General features: G+C 50.9%; 1 protein-coding gene across 12 annotated transcripts in view; it reads left to right on the top strand.

The window, feature by feature from the left end:
* Positions 1-20,792, top strand: part of Fhad1 (forkhead associated phosphopeptide binding domain 1) — a 119,345-nt gene that overhangs the window by 67,755 nt on the left and 30,798 nt on the right. For all 12 annotated transcript variants that reach the window (XM_039110639.2, XM_063288294.1, XM_039110637.2 and 9 more), the window contains 7 exons: positions 158-228; positions 1,214-1,351; positions 6,912-7,019; positions 10,294-10,401; positions 11,356-11,460; positions 17,596-17,769; positions 19,406-19,631. In XM_039110639.2, the coding sequence (XP_038966567.1) occupies positions 158-228; positions 1,214-1,351; positions 6,912-7,019; positions 10,294-10,401; positions 11,356-11,460; positions 17,596-17,769; positions 19,406-19,631 (930 nt within the window). The remainder of the gene's footprint in view (positions 1-157; positions 229-1,213; positions 1,352-6,911; positions 7,020-10,293; positions 10,402-11,355; positions 11,461-17,595; positions 17,770-19,405; positions 19,632-20,792) is intronic.

Raw genomic sequence — 20,792 nt, 5'->3', positions numbered from 1 at the left:
GGCAGAAGGATCACAAGTTCAAGACCAGCCCGGGCTACATAGCAAGACCACATCTCGAAAAGGAAAGAAAGAAATAGAAAGAAAGGGAGGGAGGAAGGGAAAAAGATACAAGGAGATAAACTGATCCTCGCCTCTCTTCCTGCCCCTCTCTTTTAAGGGTTCTCTCTGTGTCTGATATACCTTCTGGAACATTACAAGAAAATTATGATCCAGTCCGAGGAACTTCGGGTGACTCTTTCAGTTCTTTTCTTCCCCCAAACTGTAAATTTGAATTTGTCTCCGTGCTGTGATGTGTCAGCCGCCACCCTCCTGCAGGCAACAGGATTTTCTGTTTGCACAAAGGGATTGAGCCCAGTGTCTGAGAGGGCACCATCCCCTACCTGACCTCCCGGGATAACCACAGTTTTCCTCTGTAAAAACCCCCCAAGAGGGCCATCGAGGTGGCTCAGCAGATAAGCCTGCCGACCTGAGTTTAGTCCCTGGGACCCACATGGAGGGGCTGTCCTCTCATCTCCACTCGAGCACCATGACACACACATGCCTACACATAAATGCCACATGCCACACACAAAGGTGGAGGGCAAACCCGATCCGGCCCGTGGTCCGTAGTTCATCAGTCCCATTCTGCAGACATCGCTGTTCAGGGAGGTCGATGGTTCTGACTGCCACACAGTTGGATCAAAGCACGGTGGCTCCTGACCTTCCCATGTGCTGTTTACTGGGCACTTAACACACACCACGCACTGGCCTCAAAGTTGCCCCTTGTCATCTCAGGACCGAGATGCAGGCACGGTGACACCCCATGTTTGGGATGGGGAGACATGAAGACTTAGCTAGAGCTGGGGTTTGTATCTAGACCTGGGAGTGTGACGTCTCACTGCTGCCCTCCCAGCACTCACATCTCTACGTGGTGTATGGTTCAGCCAGGCTTTCGAGGAACTGTTGTGGAGGATAAGAAATTCTTTTTTTTTTTTAAGATTTATTTATTATATATATATACACTGTCACTGTCCTCCGACACACCAGAAGAGGGCATCGAATCTCATTACAGATGGTTGTGAGCCACTATGTGGTTGCTGGGATTTGAACTCAGTCAGTGCTCTTAACCGCTGAGCCATCTCTCCAGCCCAGGATAAGCAATTCTTAAGGAAGTGGCTAAAGGGCTCCTCACTGTCTCCCCCATGAGCTTCAGTTAGCTTTTCTCTCCCTGCAGGCCCAGGTGAATGCTTCTCTGGAAACCCAGCAGTCTCTGCAGGAGGAGAACCTGGCTGAAAAGGAGAAGCTGACAGAGAAGCTAGAACAAGAAGAGAAGCTGAAAGCCAGAATTCAGCAGCTGACAGAAGAGAAGGCGGTAAGACAGTCAGTCGGTCCATGGCTGTTCCTTTGAGTCTGGGAGGTGAGGTGGACATTTCTGTGGGCTTTGTGTGAAACAGTAATTTCCCCAGCTTCCAGATTGGTCGAGTGGCTCAGTGGTTAAGAGCATTGACTGCTCTTGCAGGGAACGTGCGTTTGTTCCTAGCACCCAGCTCAGAACTGTCTGTAACTCCCGTTCCAGGGCGTCTGACGCCCTCTTCTGGCCTCTATGGGCACTGCACCCAGATAATACATGCAGGCAAAAACCCCATACATATCAAGTACACTAAATAAATAAGCAAAACTTTTAAAAGATTTAAAAAAAAAACCACAGAAAGATCAATTGAAAAAGGCAGGCACGTTGACAATTCAGGAAACGCGACCCTATCTGTTTCGTATCGCAGTTGACTAAACACAGTGGTGTCCTTACGGCAGATCCTGGTTTATGAGTGGCCAAGTGTAAGCAAAACTGATTTCAGGTCTCACATCAGCCCATTTTTTTTCTCTATAGCTATATATCTGGGAGAACAACTTGGCCCAAATCGCTGCTCACCCTCCTAGAATCCAGGCCTTGTAGAAAGCTCGCTGCAGAGCCATGCCTGCTAAGACCCCTGCGGGGTCCGAGGACCTGCTCGAGGTGCAGTCGGCTTCACAGTTGTGACATCCCCCTAGGGGCTCCTGACGCCCCAGATCTGCATCCTACTGTTGGGGTACCCGGGGCTTTCCCAGAGATGTCCCAAGGAAAGCAACTCTGATCAGATTCTATATTAGAAATAGTCTGTGTCACAGGCTAGAATTCATGGCTGTGACCACCTTCCCAGGGCCAGTATAAGACTGGGCCTGTAGACATCCTGTCGGGGAGGGACTCTGCCCCTTCCTGAGGATCCATAGGCAGCTGATAATTGATGGGGAGGGGTGAAAGGAGGGAAGAAGAGAGTGAAGTGGGGTTGAGAGAGAGAGAGGGAGAGAGTGTGTGTCTGTCTGTCTGTCTGTTCAGTGGTGTAGCCACTGACAAGGTGTAGCCACCCTGATGGAACAGATTGGGTCACAGAAAGACTGAGAGGTGAAGAGAGAGAAGGGGAGAAGAGAACGAGAAAAGGGAGGGGAAGAGAGAGGAGAGGGAGGGTATGAAGCACAGTGGGGAATACTTGAGAAGAAGAAGAGGATGGGGGATGGTAAACGGAGATACATACACTGCACGCACGTGTTTTAATGTCACAACGGAACCCACAGTTGTGTGTTGTAGTAAATAGTTCATCCTAGTCGGGGGTTTCTACCCCGCCTTTGAGCCTTCCGTTCCCAGATAAAAGACACAAAGCCTTTATATTTATAAAAAGCCCTTAATGCACTAGAGCTGGGCAGCTGCCTACCATGCAAGCTGCCGCAATCTACTTCTCCATCAATAACCCCGAGTTCTTGCACAGCTCCATCTGGGCAGCTCTCCGCTCCAACTGGCCAGCCCCCGAGGCCATGTTTTCGTGACTCACCTACCCCACGTCATCTCTCCTCTTCCCACCTTCCCTCTTCTCCTTGTGGTCCTGCCTCAGACCCTGAGCCCAGAACCGAAGCCCCACCCACCTCTCTTCCGCCCAGCTATAGGCTGTCGGCTTCTCTATCCAACCAGTCGTTTTCCATTAAGGAACAAGGTCACATAGCATCACTTTGTGAATGTGAGGATTCTCTCCTCCCAGAGGCAACCAGAGCCAATATTTAGCATTACAATATTACCTAGCAACAGACCAACCCTCTACAGTTGACATAATTAAATATGCTGATAAACAAGCATTAATAAAACATAGAGCCTGGGCCCACACCTGGACCCACTGTGCCAGACTCTGTGGAGAACATAGAAATGCATTTCTAAAGCCAGTTCTTATCATTCCCCTGTGTGACACTTAGGGACCCGCCATACCTTCCTCTGCTCTCCTCCTAGGTCCCAGGCTTATGATCTCACCTGCTGGGCCACCCTTTGTCATTGAGACTCTGGGGTCAGAGGTGGGAGTGTAGCTCAGGTTCTGGGGTTTGTAACATTCCAAAGCACAGCCATGGCTGATAGACACAATCAGAGTGGTTAGGGAGGTGGGGGGCACATTGTACCCTTCTTCCTGCCCCCACCTGCCAGACCCCAACTCCTGAGCATCCCCTCCCTCCACGGTGAAGGACAAGGCCGTGCACAGTGTCACCATCTCTTGTTGGCCCCAGTTCAGTGAACCCCAACGAGGACAGTCTGTCTCTGTCACACATACATGTGTTTGTGTGCGTGCGTGCATGTGTGTGTGTGTGTGTGTGTGTGTACAGTTCCCTCCTTCCTTCATGTGGGTCCTGGGAACCGAACTCAGGTCATCAGGCTTTGAGGCAGCAGACACCTTTACCTGTGGAGCCAGCCCCACTTCTGCCTTTTGCCAAATGGAAGATATAAAATGGGAGAACCATCAGCCGAAGATTCTTGTCAGGGTAAGACTAACAGTGGCTGTTGTGTTTAATTGGCCTTCTCATTATGATGACAGAATGCTGGACTTTTTTTTTTTTTAAGAAGGAAAGATTCTCAAAAAAAGAAAGAAAGAAAGAAAGAAGGAAAGGAAAAGTATTTTGTACATAAAACAGTGGGTTCCATTATGAAATTTTCATGCCTATGTAACATCCTGCTTAGACCACCTTCCCCCACCGTTACCCTCATGTGTCCCCCTCAGGTCCCCCTTTCCCCACATAGTCCCCTGAGCTTTCACACACTACGATTGAGTGTTGGAGTCACAGGTCCTCCTGCACATCATACTATCCCAGGGTAGTTATGTTTAGCTTTTTAAGGGGAAGGAAGGGTTTGTTTTGTCTCAGTTTTATGTTTGCTACACCCCAAGCGCTTAGCAGAACACGGCAGTGTCAGCAGCGTGTGGCAGAGAGGGCTTCACACTGCATGGTGGGTGGGAAGCAGAGAGAGGAGAAAGGATAAGGGGCCAGTGTAACCCAAGACAGGATGCCCTGCTGACCAACTTCCTGCTGCTAGGCCCCGTATCCTAAAGTTTCCAGAACGTCCTAAGCAGCACAGGTGGCAGCCAAACACGTTCAACACAGGAGCCTGCATTTAGTCCCAGACCACAGGGGCCATAATCTTGGTTGTAGGTTTTAGAGAGCTTGATGGAAGAAAATAAACCAAACCAAACAAACAAACCTTTATTTCCACAGAAAGAGTCAAATCCAGAAAGGCCCTAAAACCTTCGACATCTTCCCCAGCTCTCTGCCTCTTCCTGACTGACACCCCCACCTAACACCAGCCTACCCAGGCCAGGGTTGTTTGACCCAGGGGTTGGCTGTTTCCCTTTGGGAGTGTGACGCTTTGGCCTGCATGGTGCCTACCCCACGGTCATGTCCCTCTCACCCCTTCTGAAATTACTCCTGGAAGATGACCTTTAAAGTGATGCTTTGAACATCCTGGGTTTAACGTAGGAACCTCAAAAAACCAGACAGACAGAGGGACATCCACACTCAGACGAACATGACAGCCCGCCCAGACAGACTGCCATCCTGACTCCCATCCAGCTTGACCCTTGAGATTCATAGGGAAAAAAAACTTTGTGGGCCTCAGTCACAGTGTGTGTGTACATGCATGTATGGAGGTCATAGAACAACTTTCAGGAATCAGTTCTCTCCTTCCACCATGTGGCTCCCCAATATTAAACTCAGGTTGTCGGCCTTGGCGAGCAAATGTCTTTACCCACTGAGACATCCCACCAACCCCTCCTTGTTTTTTGAGACAGGGTCTGTCACTGGCTTAGAACCTGCCAAGTAGGCTGAGCTATCTGGTCAGTAAGCCCCAAGAACCCACCTGTCTCCTCCCTAGTACTGGGATTACAAGTGCACACCACCTTGCCTAGCCTTCTTATGCATCTGTGTCTGGTATGCATGTGGTTATGAATGTTCGTATGTACATAGGGGGTGTGCATACGTGTGCCCCTGCAAACACACATGGAAACCTAAATGCACGTATGCTCCTGCACTTGCCTGTGCAGGCCCAAGAGTCTTCCGTGATCACACCCCACCTTATGGAGTCAGGGTTTCTCAGGCGAGCCCAGAGCTCACAGACACAGCTTGCCCCAGGCTTCCCTCTTCTCGGCTTTTAGAGCACTGTAATTCCGGCAGACTGCCACACCCACCAGCTTTAAACAGGCACTGGGGACCTGAACTCTGGTCCTCTCGCTTGCACATTTTAATTCCTGTGCCATCTCCCCCCGCCCCGCACCTGCTTTTACAAAAGCTGAGTATCAGGACAGGCCCTTGTGCTTGCAAGGCAAACATTGTACTGATCCATTGAGCCATCTCTCCAGGACTGTCCTGGCTTTTAAGTGACCCTTCCTCCTGTCCCCTAATAGCCCTCCTCTCTCCGTCTGTAAAAATAACCCATGTTTTAGCTCATCCCTCAGCCTCCCTCCCATGGATCCTGCAGCTCTGAGTACTCCGGTTTCCAACAGCAAGGAAATGCCAGGCACCTTCGCCAATCCAGCAAGCCCCTCCCTTTTTTTTTTTATTATGGGCCCCGAATGGCATCATCTTAATTTGCACACAGGCTTCTTACCGCCGTAGACTGATGTCAGCACACTTCCTCCACGGAGCCAGACGATAAACGTGTTCATGTTTGCGGGCTACTCTTCGCAGTGTGCGTTGTGACCTCACAACACTGCTCTTGTAAAAAGCAGCCGGAGACCACACGTCAACAGTGGGCCATGGAGCATCCCAGTAAAACTTCATTTACAAAGCAGTGGGGTGGGCAACATCTAAGGGCCTTTTGCTAACGTTGGTCCTAAACCCATCCATTTTCAGTCCCCACACCCAGGCAGGAGGTCTCTGTTACGTTGGTTTAGAACACAGACTTCAGTCAGTAACTCAGATTCCCCAGTACCTCTAAACTAGGCCCGTTTCCTCCTCTGCAGGGGTGGAGGCTGGAAGCTGGCACTGCGCCCAGAATCTCACATTGATCATTTCGTCAGCCCAATGTACAGATAGGGAAAGTGAGGCCTCCATGCACAGAGTCTCAGCTGCATAGCTGGGAAGGCACCACGCAGGGCCCACCTGGTCCCCCGTGCCACCCCAGACCCCATGCTCCAGCGCACAGACTAAGTCCCACATTCTCTTTAGGATGTGGTAAGGTCTGAAGCGCCTGGCAGAGTCCACTTCCCTGCCATGGAAACCAGGTCCGTCTCACAAGGATCCTTGACTTGCAGGCCCTGGAGACAGCTATTGCCCAAGAGAAAAACAGAGCAAAGGAGGGTTTAGAGGGGGGAGCAGACAAGAGGTGGAGAGTTGCCTGGCCTACCAGAAGGAGGTAAACAGTTCAGAGAGGGGGAGCTGAGCCGGCCTGGACTGTCAATCAAGGCTTACAGTCGTCAGGGTCCAGCTCAGGTTCTCACACAGACCCCGCTTCTTCCAAGCGCACCGAACCGCGGCCCCCTCTGCCCTGGCGCGCTTGAGGCACGCTGGAGATGGAAAAGCAAACCAGACAGGGCCCAGGGAGAGTCTACTTCCTGCCATGGTAGCAGGTGGACTCAACAATGGCTGTTGGCTTGCAGGCTCTGGAAGAGAGCGTCGCAGAGGAGAAAAACAAATTGCAGGGGGACCTGGAGATGACACAAGCTCGGGTCCATGAGCTGGAGAACGACTTGGCTTGTCAAAAGGAGGTACGCCCAGCTGGGGGAGGCTGGCTGAAGGGGCTGTGGGAGGCAGAAGACAGGCGGGCTGAGGGGGGCGCTGTACTGTGCTGTTGGTGTTAGCCTGGACTCTGCAGTTGGGAGAAGCATAGAGAGTTTCCAGGAGAGCCATGGAGATGTGTAGCCTTGCCAACCAGTTGGGAAAACAATGTACATGTGGCAAGCCGGGGTGGTGGCTTCTGCCCGTCACCCCAACCCTGAGGTCAACTCAGTCAGGAGGCTGGGGAGGATGGGATCTTGAGAGAACACCAATACCCAGAAGTCATCTTCAGTCCCAGCAGAGAGAGGCCCAGGGCTGGCAGGAAGTCTGAGGTTGGGGTGAGTCAAGCTCTTTCTGGCCAAAAGATGGCCGTCAACCCATCTCCGGCTTCCTCTACCACACAGAGTTCCAGATACTTAAAAAGCAGGCACCTGCTCCCATATCCTTCCCAGCCTGCCCCCGCCCCCCACCACCATCCCCATCCAGTTCCCAGCTCCCAGCAGGACGGGAGCCTGGCCTGGATCCTCTTCTCATGCCTGCTCTGTGTTCTAGAAGTCACCTGTGGTTCAGCGGATGAAAGGGCTTGCAGATGTGTTTGATCCAAAATGTTTGAGTTTGGGTTCATAAAATGCATTCGTAAATGTAGCGTTCAGTCCTCTCTTGGGACGGCAAAAGCTGTGTCCTCACTCCTGCGGCCAGGGGAGAGGAAGCAGCAGCAGCAGTCGGGGGACTCCTTTGAGAGTCGGCCGACACGAGCCCATGACGGATTGGGTGGGTGTCCAACTCTCACAGGCTTGGAAGTTTGCAGTTCATCACCTGCCTTTCTCCTAAAGTACAGTAGCCAGAAACAAACGCCATCCCTCCAGCCCAGGGAAGGGTTTCCCATCCCTCATTAAAAATGCCGTGTTCCTGTGGCTATGCCGGAACTCTAGTCCCCAGGAAAGCTCGTTACATTGTCAAGTTGCACTTAGCTGTGGTCATTCTCAGGCCTCTGGTCCTGTTTCACACATGCTCTCTCAGTCCCTGATGGGTGCAGGCTGTGTGGCCACACACACAAAGGGCAAATTCAAGTCTCTCCATCCCTCCCTTCTTGGAAGCCAGCCATGGGAGGCAGAGATAATGCACAACCCAGCCTCTGACCTGAAAGTGTCACTGATCTGTGGTAGCCATCGACAGTATCCCCTCAGCCAGATCTCCCTGCACTGGGGCATAGCCCTTGCTTCCTGACTGCCCTCCCTTCTCAGACTGGAGTGCTCCCCACCCCCACCCCACCCCCAGGGTACCCCCTACCTGCAGCTCCACCCACACAATCCGATGTGGCCCAGGGAGGTGTTTACAGTGGCCTCTCACAGCTGCTCCTCAGCACTGGGTCAACAGCATTGCCAGGGTTTGCCCTTGAGTTATGTCTCCAGGCAGGGTAAGGAGGCAGGTGTGTGTGTGTGTGTGTGTGTGTGTGTGTGTGTGTGTGTGTGTGTGTGTGTGTGTGTGGTGTGTGGTGTGGTGTGTGTATGTGCTGTGTATGTATGTGGTATGTGTGTATGTGGCATGGGTATGTATGTGGTATGTGTGTGTGTGTGCTGTGTACGTATGTGGCATGTATGTGTGCTGTGTAAGTATGTGGTATGTGTGTATGTGGCATGGGTATGTATGTATGTGGCATGTGTGTGTGTGCTGTGTAAGTATGTGGTATGTGTGTATGTGGCATGGGTATGTATGTGGTGTGTATGTGCGTGTGTGTGTGTAGCATGTGTGTATGTGCTATGTATGTGGTGTGTGTGTGTATGTGGTATCTATGTGATGTGTGTGTGCTGTGTATGTATGTGGTATGTGTGTATGTGGCATGGGTATGTGTATGGTATGTATGTATGTATGTGTGTATGGTGTGTGTGTGGCATGTGTGTATGTGCTATGTATGTGGTGTGTGTGTATGTGGTGTATATGTGGTGTGTGTGTGTGTGCTGTGTATATATGTGGTGTGTATGTGTGCTGTGTATGTAAGTGGTATGTGTGTATGTGGCATGGATATGTATGTGGTGTGTATATGTGTGTATGTGGGGTGTGTGTGTTCATGTGTGTGTGTGTTCTCCATGGAGTCACTTCAGTCAGGTGCCATCCAGGCATCAACAAGGGCTGGCAAGGTGATGGGGGTGGGTCATAAAAATTTAAGCCTCCTGGCTGGGTGTAGTGAGGTGAATCTATGAGTTTGAGGCTAGCATGATCTACATGCAGGGTTACAGGCCAAACAGGCCTACACAGTAACACCCTTGCCTTAAAAAAATTTTTCTAAGCATCATGGAGTGGGGAAACTCTAGTTTCTTCCCAGAAAGAATGGCGCCACCTCCGCTGAGCTTTTCGTTTGTTTGTTGGGGTGTTTGTTTTGACAGAGCTCTGTTAGCCTAGGTTGGCCTCACGCTCACTACATAACCAATTATAACCTTTGACCTCAGGACCCTCCTTTCTCCCAGGTGTGAACCACATAAAACTGTCTCAAAAGCAGGAGAGATTTAGCTCCTCTCCACCTCTTGGGGATTGAATGCCTTTGGAAAACTAATCCTCTCCCCTATCGTGGGCACTAGTGGAAATCTTATTGCCAGTTCCAAACACCCGATGCCCTGCTAGATGCAGAAGGGAGGCCTGTGAATGCTGGAGAGACTTTTCTTGGGATTTTGGCTACTGGGCCAAGACCACAGCTTCTGTCCTCTGGGGATAGAACCTGCAGTTGAGTCCATTAACTGAGTAAGACATGGATGGACAAGATGAAATTCCATGGCTAGGGACAGCAGCTAACCCAGAACTCTTCCCTCATCCCAGGGCGTCTCGGGAAGGCTCACCCTGAACCTTTTAGATGCCAGACGAATTCTAGTGGTGACTGGCTCATTCATCCCCAGCCCTCCATCCTCCTGAAACCAATCTTCCTTCATAAATTTGCTTCACTAGTTGGAAGGGCCTTCATCAATGAGACCGTTCTCCTTCAGATCCCGGTCCCCTCCCAGAGCCTCTATACTCAGCTGGCCATGCTTGCCCTGTTCAGGACCTAGATAGACCTCCCTGTCAACAGGAGACATCATAGCCCTGAGCCTGAACCCTCACCTCTTCTGGCTCCTGGTTTCCTTATCTATAAACCAAATAAAAAATGAAAGGGCCTTCAGCAGCAATTCCCCATGGAGGTGCCGTGGGGGTGAGGTCATTCTGGGGGTGACTTGGCTGCGCATCCTAACTGTTGGCCTGAATATGGAGGCTGGTATCATTGACGGTGTCTTTCAGGTCTTGGAGAGCAGTGTGACTCAAGAGAAAAGGAAAATGCGGGAAGTGCTGGAGGCAGAAAGGAGGAAGGCACAAGACCTGGAGAATCAGCTGACCCAGCAGAAGGAGGTAGGAACAACCAGGGACCCCCGGGGGACTTCCAGCCAGGGGTGCAGGGCAGCCCTGCAGTCTGAAGCCACCTCTCCTGGACGTAGCCAACACTTGCCACTCACCGGCCAACCCCGGATGATCCCTGGAGCTCAGGCCCCTGAAAAATGAGAGTTTAAACAATCTCATTTTGTGGGACAAAGGTTGCTCTGTGTAAAGTATGTAGCCCTTCTCTGACGCTACCAGGAGCCGTGCCAGGTAGAACAGGAAATGAGTTCTAAGCAGTCTGCCCCACCCTGCAAAAGCTAGGGACTTCCCAGGGTGAACCTGCCGCGATGCCAACACCTACCAGGTCACACAGTGGCCCAGTGCCCAGTGACTGAACACCCGTGACCAGGCCGTTTCCTGGTGCTAGCCAGGAAACCCGGAACAGGGAGCCCCTCCCCCTTTCTGCTCCCCGCTCCCCAGACTCATCACATCCTCTCCCTCTCACCTCACACCCTGGCAGGCACCCTGTTCCTTGAGTTGTTGTCCCAAACCTCTGAGTCACTGGTCTCGATGGTGACTCACCTTGGCTTCTTCCCCTTGCAGCTAGTTTGTCCTCTGTCTCTGTCACTGTCCTACTGCTGTGAAGGGACAGCATGACCAAGGCAGCTCTTATAAAAGAAAGCATTTAATTAAGAGCCTGCTTTCAGTTTCAAAGGGTTTAGTCCATTATCATCATGGCGGGACCGTGGCAGGAGCATGGCGGGAGCACGGCAGCACCCATGGTGCTGGAGCAGTAGCTGACAGCTACTTCCTGATCGGAAGGCAGAGAGCAAGAGAGAGGGCCTGGAATGGGCTTTTGAGGCCTCAAAACCCACCCCCCAGAGACAGAGTTTCTCCAGCAAGGCCAACACCTATATGAGCGTATGGGGGGCATTCTTAATCAACCCACTACACCCTGCTATCCCCAAATCCCTCCTTGACTTTCAGATCTCAGAGAGTAACACGTACGAGAAACTCAAGATGAGAGACACTCTGGAGAAGGAGAAGAGGAGGATACAGGACCTGGAGAATCGCCTGACCAAGCAAAGAGAGGTATGAGTCACGGAGATGAGAGGACCATTGCTCCCCGAAGACGGCCAGGCCCTGCAGCCAGGCTTCAGATCCTCCTCCTGCTCCCCTCTGGCTCTGGGCCTTCAGGAAAGTTGCTTACCCTCTCTGTGGCTCAGTGCTCCCACCTAAGGAAACACAGTCGATCTCATTCAGAGAGACACAACCATAGACAGACAGACCTACACACAGCGCACGCGTCTCAGCGGCTCCTGTGACTGTTACCAGCTCCTGGCTCAGAAGTGCAGGGGCAGGATCTGAACCCAGGATTCCTAAGCCATTCATCTTCACACTCTTCTTCTAGCACAATGACACACATTTCTGTTAGGACCCACAGTTCTGACATGGCGGGTAGGGGAGGCGGCACACGGTCTCACCAACTGCAGTATCATTTGCTCGTCCTGGGAAGGGACACGCACATGCATGCGCGCAGAAGGATCTTGAGGGCTTGAAGGACTGAGAAGGTTGTCTAAGTCTCTTTGCCTCCATTTTGCAGAGTTTTCTTTAAACACAGGCACCTACACATCAACATGCCTGTGTTTCAAGGACCCCTGGCCATAGGGTGGATCAGGAATCTATATATATATATATATATTTTTTTTTTGACAAGCTGCCCAAGTAACCCTGGAGCATTTTGAAGATGGCCACCAAATGAGAAACTGTGTCACCAAAGCACCTGGGATTACACAGCTGCTCTGGACCCCCCACTCTGATGGGAGGCCTTAACTGACGGATGGGTGTCCAGAGGAGGCAGGGTCCAGCAAAGTAAGGCAAGGCCTGAGAACTCGGGACTGCCACACTCCCATGGGAGGGTCTGCAGCTCAGATGAGGCCTGACCAAGGGAGCTGTCTCGTTACCTTGTTTCCCCACCCGATGGAACGATGCAGCCAAGTGAATCGGGAAGGGGCAAAGGTAGGAGGACAAGTCAGTAGGGGGTGGGCAAAGAAGAGAGTTTAAATTGTTTATAGAGAAGGCAAGCTAGTAGTGAGACTAATGTAAATACCTACATATACATCATTTACACCCTATCTGTCATATTTCATACATGTACACATACATATTCAGGGCTGGGGAATGCCCTCTGGCCTCTACAGGCATGAGACACACAAGCGGTACACAGCCATATTGGCAGGCAAAATACCCATGCACATAAAATGACTCTTTTTTTTTTTTTCTTTTTTTCGGAACTGGGGACCGAACCCAGGGCCTTGCGTTTGCTAGGCAAGTGCTCTACCACTGAGCTAAATCCCCAACCCCTCTTTTTTTTTTTTTTTAAAGTTTATCATGAATCAGTAAACAAACTTCAATTTTATTCCAGCAGTTACAGGGCAAGGAAAAACCTGCTGATTGTGTAGTCACTACACAGAAACACAGCAAGCGCAACAAGGTTGTCAGTATAAACCTATAATTCCAGCCACTCAGGAGGCTGAGGTCATGCAAGACTAGCCTGGGCTGCAGAGTGAGCTCAGGGTCAGCTTAGAAACCTGGTAAAGCCCTGTCTCGGAATTAAAAAGCAAAGAGACCTGAAGATAAAAACCCAGAGATGTGTCGCTTGCCTAGCATGTGCAAGGCGCTGGGTTGGAAGTCCACAGCTAAATGTCAGGCAAGCTCACAGAGGCAAAGCCCTTACCAGGTGCCAGCCCTACAGAGCGCCTCCACCAAGGGCTATCATAAAAAGAATTCTATAGCAACAAAAACCATCCTTAAATCAGGATACCAAGAGCAGTGAGTAGCTGGGAGACCTCAGAGCTGGCTGGTGGCACCACGCACATCAGGAAGATCAGTAACACCCCACCCTGAGGGGACAGAAAACAGACTGCAGAGCAAACCCTGTGTGACTCTGCCAGGGATTCTGTACCCAATCTCAAACCCCAGGAAACCAAACCGAAAATGAAGACGTTAAAAGCTTCCGCCAGACGGAGGGAACAGTGGGCAGATGGAACCACTAGACTGGGCAGGAAATACTTTGAAACACAGGTCAGAGAACTGGTTAATCTCTACACCGTCTGAGGAATCCCAATAGCTCACTGAAAAGACAGGCCAATGGCCCAACCAAAGCACTCACCAGGCACCTGACAGACTGGCTTGTTTTATTTTATGAGGCCAGGGAATGGAGCCCAGGGCCTCTCACACAGCGGCCAGGTGCTTTCCCACTGAGTTATATCCAAAGTTTTTATTTGTTTGTTTTATTTTATTTTTGAAATGGAGTCTCATTAATTTGTCCAAGTTGACCTCGAACTCACTATGTAACCCAGGCTTGTTTCAGCTCAGCCATCCTCCTGCCTCTCAACCTTTCAAGTAGCTGGAATCATAGACCAGCCCCACACCTGACCTGAATACACTTTTTTTCTTTCTTCAAAAAAAAAAAAATTACCTTACTTTTTTATGTGCATTTGAGTGTTTTACTTGCATGTGTGTCTGGTGCTGGCAGCGGCCAGAAGAGGGCACCACAGGAGCTACAGATGGTTGTAAGCCACCATGTACATGCTGGGAACCAAACCTGGGCCCCTTGGGAGAGCAGCCAGTGCTCTTCACCGTCGAGCCACCTCTCCAGCCCTGTGAACAGATGTGCAAAAGAGGATAATAACCCGATACACGGAAAAGATGAAGGCCTCAAGGCTGTCAGACGAGCCAGTTTCAGAAAGATTGCCGAGCTCAGTCGGTAGAGAGCTCACCTAGCATACTGGCAGTCCTGACTTCTGTCCCCAGTATCATATAAACCTGGCTTGATGGCACATGCCTTTAATCCTAGTACTTGGGCATCAGAGGTAGGAGAACCAGGCCTTCAAGGTCATCCTCAGCCACTGAGGGGATTCAAGAATCAATCCTGAACTGCATGGGACCGTATCTCAAAAATAAATAAATAAAAATAAAAATAGAAATAAAAAATAATAAAACCCACTCAGACCTAAGTGGTAAGTGGCTTATTTGCACACAATTTTATTCGTATTCACAACAGGGTAATCAAAAGGTTGATGTCAAGTTGGGCACCATTTTAGAGTTTAAATCACGGCTCGTAAGGGGTTGGGGATTTAGCTCAGCGGTAGAGCGCTTGCCTAGCGAGCGCAAGGCCCTGGGTTGGGTCCCCAGCTCCGAAAAAAAGAAAAAAAAATCACGGCTCGTGCCCGAACAGAACACACCAAGCCAACATGGATCCACGTGGAGAGGTTTAATGAGAGAAGAAGAGAGGAGAGGCGGGCCATGAGGACATGGAGGGAAGGAGGGAGGTAGAGAGAAGGGACAGGGACAAAGAGTGCACGAGAAGAGGAAGAGCAAAGTGAGGAGTAAGAGAGAGAGGAGGGGGCAAGCAGCCCCCTTTTTAGTCAGGCACAGCTGGCTGTTGCCAGGCAACAGTGGGGGTGGAGCTTAGAATACCAGCAGGTGGTGGTGCTCGCCTTCAGTCCTAGCACCTGAGAGGCAGAGGCAGGTGGATCTCTGAGTTCGAGGCCAGCCTTGTCTACAGAGTGAGTTCCAGGACAAGTCAAGGCTACAAAGGAAAACCCTGCCTTCAAAAACAAGAGCAAAACAACAACAAAAAGTTGGTGTCTACCTACAGAGGCAAGAGAGAGAACAGAGAAGAAAAACAGCTCTGGCTCTGTGAGCGTGGAGCGAGGACGGCTGACAGCAGGTCGCCTCACACAGTCCGGCTTCACGGCACAGTACAGACACAAGCGCACTCTGTGGTGGATCCTCGGGGACGTCTGGAGGAGTCCACTGAGCATCCGATGACAAGTGGTTCTGTATCTATATCCTCTTAGGAAGGTCACTTGTCCCCAAGGAGTCCCCAACACTGAGATGTCAAGCCCAAGGCAAAAACCTCAGACACAAAGGCCAGGAAGTGACTCTCAGTGAGGGACAGGGACAGCCTGGGAACAGCAGTGCCCGTATTCTTCTTTTTCCAAAAACTATGTTTTCTTTTCTGATGACAAAAGGAGCTCTACTCCTTCTAGAATATTTGATGAACATGGAAAATCACTCGGAAGAGCCTCGACCTTGACCCTGTATCGGCCAGACAGAGCTGTCACAGATGCCTCGCTGATGCGATTCTGTCTGGGATGCCTTTGTGCTGTTGTTATGGACGGGGATGAGGCCAACTCGTTACCAAGATAGTGGCCTGGTGCCTACGGCTTCGAGAACTATTTTGATACATTATGTATCTCTCAAGTGTCTCCCTGTCCCTGAACTCTCTTTCCCAGCCTGCCACTGAAGAATGTCCCCGGTCTGCCCTGTGTGGGATGGACTGTGAGTTGCTGGCCCTTCCCTCTGTCAGGCTTGGGGTTGCTTCCCACTGATTCTGGATGTAGGTAATCGGCAGCAAGTGCCTGTGATCCCAGCTCAGGAGACTGAGGCAGAGGCCCATGAGCTTAAAGCCAGCCTGGGCTATTGAGACTTTGCCATTTAAATAAATTTTAAAAAAATGCCTTTAATGCCAGCACTCAGGAGACTGAGGCAGACAGATCTCTGTGAGTTCAAGGCCAGCCTGGTTTACAGAGTGAGTTCTAGGACAGTCAGGATTACATAGAGAAACCCTGTCTCAAAAAACAAAATTAATTAATAAAAGCTGTACGTTCAGGGTTCCATCCTTAGGCTAAATCTGCACGCGCAGCTGCTGGGCCTCGGGAAGGGAGCAGCCCCGCTCAGTCTCTGTTCCCACGGGACCTTCGAGAAAAGGCAGGCTGATCCTCACTAGCAAAGAGCAGCTTGGGAGAGCGCCCAGGACTGTGTCTCAAGACTGCACTTCATGGGGCGGGCGGATGAAGCCCGCTCAATAAAGTGCTCGCCAGGCCAGCACCATGACCTGAGTGTAATCCCCAGAAACCACGTAAGAAAGCCAGGTCCAGGGGTTGGGGATTTAGCTCAGTGGTAGTGGTAGAGCGCTTGCCTAGGAAGCACAAGGCCCTGGGTTCGGTCCCCAGCTCTGAAAAAAAGAACCAAAACAAAAAAGAAGAAGAAGAAGAAGAAGAAGAAGAAGAAGAAGAAGAAGAAGAAGAAGAAGAAGAAGAAGAAGAAGAAGAAGAAGAAGAAGAAGAAGAGAAGAAGAAGAAGAAGAAAGCCAGGCCCAGGAACAGGAGAGATGGCTTAGTAGTTAGGCGCAAATGCTGTTCTTACAGAGGACCTAGGTTCGATCACCAACATACATGTCAGGCTGTAAGGGTAACAACCACCTGTAACTCTAGCCCAAAGGGATCCAATGCCTCTGACCTCGGGCATCTTCTCTAATGTGTGCAGATAGACAGACACACACACACACAGACAGACAGACAGACACACACACACACACACACACACACACACACACACACACACACACACATAATTAAAAATCCCAACTTCTGAGAGTCAGAAGCAAAAGAATTCCTGATGTTGGCTGACTAGTCGGTCTAGCCTGATTGGTAAGCTCCAGGCCAAGGAGAGATCCTGTCTCCAAAGAGGTAGACTATATTTCTGAGCATGACACCTGAGGTTGTCCTGTGGCCTACACATGCACATACACACACTACATACACATACCTGTTCATACACGTGCACCCACAGATGCACAAACACACCCACATTTTAAAAAATTAACGTTTGGGACCCAACACAGGGCCTGGCAGGAGCCCATGCTCTCTAGTCCTTAGAGGAGAGTCTCTGAGAGGATGGGAGGATTTGTGACAAAGATGGATGAAGGGGTTCCGAGGGGAGGCATGAGCTATGCCAAGGACTTGGCAACTGGAATCCAGTCTGGCAGGGACCTGGCGTGCCGGGGAACAGAGTGTCTCCTGGGCAGGGCAGGTGACGAAGGGTGAAAGCATTTAGCGCATTTATCCTGGAAAGTAGATTTAGAGAGAAACATGACAGCCCTCCTCAGATATTTAAAGGGCTGTCTCATAAAATAGAAATAAAACTTCGTCAAAGGCTCCCGGTGACAGAATGAGGCTCGGAGACCAGAAATCACAGGGAGACAGATCTCCACTGAAGACAGAGGAGAGTTCCAAAGTCATGGGAACCTTCCAGAGAATCCTTGGGCTTCAGAAGCACCAGCAAACTGTAGTCTGTGTCCGAAGGCACAGGGGATAGGAGCCTTGGAGGAGTGAATGTCGGTCGACCTAGTTAATTGGGTCTTTGCTCTTTGTCTAGGAGATAGAATTAAAGGGGCAGAAAGAGGACATCTTAAATAACAAATTGAAGGACGCCCTGCTCCTGGTGGAGGACGCTCAGCAGATGAGGACAGCCGAGAGTACCAGGGCCGAGAAGCTCTCCCTGAAGTTAAAGGAAACCTTAGCAGAGCTGGAAATAACCAAGGCAAAAATGGTGAGTTGGTCTGAAAAACTGGTAAGCCCCTCCCCCATGGAAGATCACAGTGTGTGTGCTGGCAAGTTGACAAAAGCCAGAGTCATTTGAGAAAAAGGAACTTCAGTTGAGAAAGTGCCCCCCACCAGACTGACCTGTGGGGAAACCTAACTCTGACAAGGTATCAGGAGAATTAGGAGGGTGGGGGAGGGGTGAGACCAGGCCCGCCCAGCGCCACGCCACCCTCGGGCTGCTGACTTTCCAGACCAGAGTCCTTTCTTCTCAGGGACTGACCTGTGCTTTGTGGACAGTAAGCAGCATTGTGCCCACCCCCACCCCCAGATGAATCAGACACTGCCAAATGTCCCTTAGAGGCAGAAATCACCCCTGTTTGGGAAATTGCACCTTGTGGGACCTGATGGTAACAGGCTTGTCATCCTAGCTCCTCAGGAGGTTGAGTGAAGAGAAACACATTCAAGGTCTGCATGGGTTACAGACTGAGGTCAAGAACAGCGGAGCAACTGTCTCTAAATAAAATAAAATAAATCTGGGACTCTAGTGAGACTGCAAGCCGTCCAGGCTCACCGGGTAGCTGGGAGGCTGATGGGCAGGGGCAGAGGAAGGCAGGGCTGGTGACGTAGGAGGGGCTGGAGGGGTCTGGGGTGGACATGTCCAAAAGGGCTCAGAAAATGGAGGGTGGTCACAGGCCGTGTCTGCTTTTCTGTCCGAGAGCCCTTGTTGGTGATTTCAATTAATAGGAATTGCACTGCCTGCTGTAGTCCAGCACTGGGGAGGCAGAGACCGCAGACCCCTGGGGCTTGCTGACCAGCCATCTTAGCCTACCTGGCAAGTTCCTGCTCAGGAAGAGACTCTGTCTCAATAAAAGAGATGGATGGCACCAAGGAATGACACCCAACACACACACACACACACACACACACACACACACACACACACACACGCAAGTCAATTTGCTTTTTATCTCATCTAACTCTTTGTCTATTAATTCTTTTAAGATACATTTATTTTTATTTTATGTGTAGGTGATTAGCCTGCATGTATGTCTGTCTGTCCGCTACCCATGTGCCTGGTTCCCATGGAGGCCAGCAGAGGGCACCAGATGCCCCGGAACTGATGTTACCAATGGTTGTGAGTCACCATGTGGGTGCTGGGAATTGAATCCAAGTCTCTGGAAAAGCATCCACTGCTCTTAACTGCCGGGCGGTCTCTCCGGCACACACAACTCCCATTCAATCATTTCCGTCAAATTTCTGGGTCTCGATGCTGTGGGCCTTGCAGGAAAAGAGCAGGCAAGGCTCCTGCTGCATGGAGCTCAGAGATTGAGGGGAGAGAAGGAAAAAAAAAGCCACTTCAGATGTGGATAAATGTCTCAGGGACAAGAAAACAAACAACAGAAATTGTCTGGGACTCTTCCATGAACACATGTGTGGGAAGGTTTTTCCAAGGAGGCAAAACCCGTTAGACGATGGGTCAGCCATGCAGTGGAGTGGGGGTGGGGTGTGGAGGGTGCCAGCAAGACGAGGGCACGCAGAAGCTCTGAGGTAAGATACAGTTCAGCACCTGCATGTGCAAAGGAGGCAGACCACGGCCATCGACTCTGGCTCCCGATGTTCGATCGCCACCAATGTTTCCCCAGATTATGGCGGAGGATCGGCTGAAGCTGCAGCAGCAGTCGATGAAGGCCCTGCAGGATGAGCGGGAATCCCAGAAGCACGGCTTCGAGGAGGAAATCACGGAGTACAAAGAGCAAATCAAACAGCACTCGCAGACCATCGTGAACCTGGAGGAAAGGCTCAGCCAAGTGACTCAGTACTACAGGAAAATAGAAGGAGAGATAGCAACATTGAAAGACAGCGATTCAGGTAGGGCCGGGGCTGTGGGGGGAAACTCCGAATCTAGCTGACCCTGCATGACCCCAGGCTGGGCCCAGTCTAAAAGCCACCCCCCCACACGCCGCCCCCTCATTCTCCCTCAGCCCTTCTAGAAATCCTTGGAGGCCTGACAGAGCCAGAGTTACGACAATGAGTTAGGACATCCTTTGTACCAACCCAGTGAGCCAGTGAGGCTTACGGGCAACCAGAGCTATTAGTGAAGGTTGTCTTTTCCACATCATAAATGACAATCCCGGGCCTTCTCTGTGCCACTGGCCACTGCGACCTCACTTAATTGTTCTCCCAGGCAGCCAGGACCGACCTCCTACAAAATAAGCCCAAACAGACTAAAAACAGCAACCAGAGCTGTGCCGCTCACTCACCTGAAATGACCTGGGTCACTCGTGATGGGCACTGAACTCTGGGTGGAAAACTCTGGAAGCAGAGGCCTCGGGCCCCAGGCCTCTGCATCAGCACTGTGGATGTTTGGCACTGGATAAGCTTCGCTTGGGGGCAGGATGCCTGGTTTAGCTGCATCCCTGACCTTCACTACAGGCCCCGTTCCTCACCCACCTCACCACCAGGTGTCTCCAGACATCACCGAAGTTCCCCCAGAGGGGAGCTAGCCTCCACTGAGAGGCATGGAGGTTAGCTCAGGCTTGCCTCTCTCGCCACAGTCTCCCTTAGGCCTCAGAGATCCATGGTAGACAAGCCAACCCATACCCCTGTAAGTAACCAGGTTAGGGCCCTAACAGTGACTTAGGATGAGGAGGGCACAGAGCAGGCTCTGTCCCCTAACCCAGAGTCCAGGTAAGAGCGAGGATACTCAATGGGACCCAAAGATGACAACATCTTTGTCATTTCCACCCTCGGATGATAATTGTCCGTCATAAAGGAGGCATTAGGGGGCTGGAGAGATGGCTCAGCAGTTAAGAGCACCCGACTGCTCTTCCAGAGGTCATGAGTTCAATTCCCAGCAACCACATGGTGGCTCACAACCATCTGTAAAGAGATCTGATGCCCTCTTCTGGTGTATCTGAAGACAGCTACAGTGTACTTATATATAATAAATGAATAAATCTAAATAAATAAATAAATAAATAAAGGAGGCATTAAAGACGTGTTTGTTGAGTGAATACACGATCCTGCAAG

Source organism: Rattus norvegicus, chromosome 5 (genome assembly GCF_036323735.1).
Source record: "Rattus norvegicus strain BN/NHsdMcwi chromosome 5, GRCr8, whole genome shotgun sequence".
NCBI lineage: Eukaryota > Metazoa > Chordata > Mammalia > Rodentia > Muridae > Rattus > Rattus norvegicus.
The sequence above is the reverse complement of the archived record's forward strand: the minus strand, read 5'-3'. Positions and strand labels throughout refer to the sequence as shown.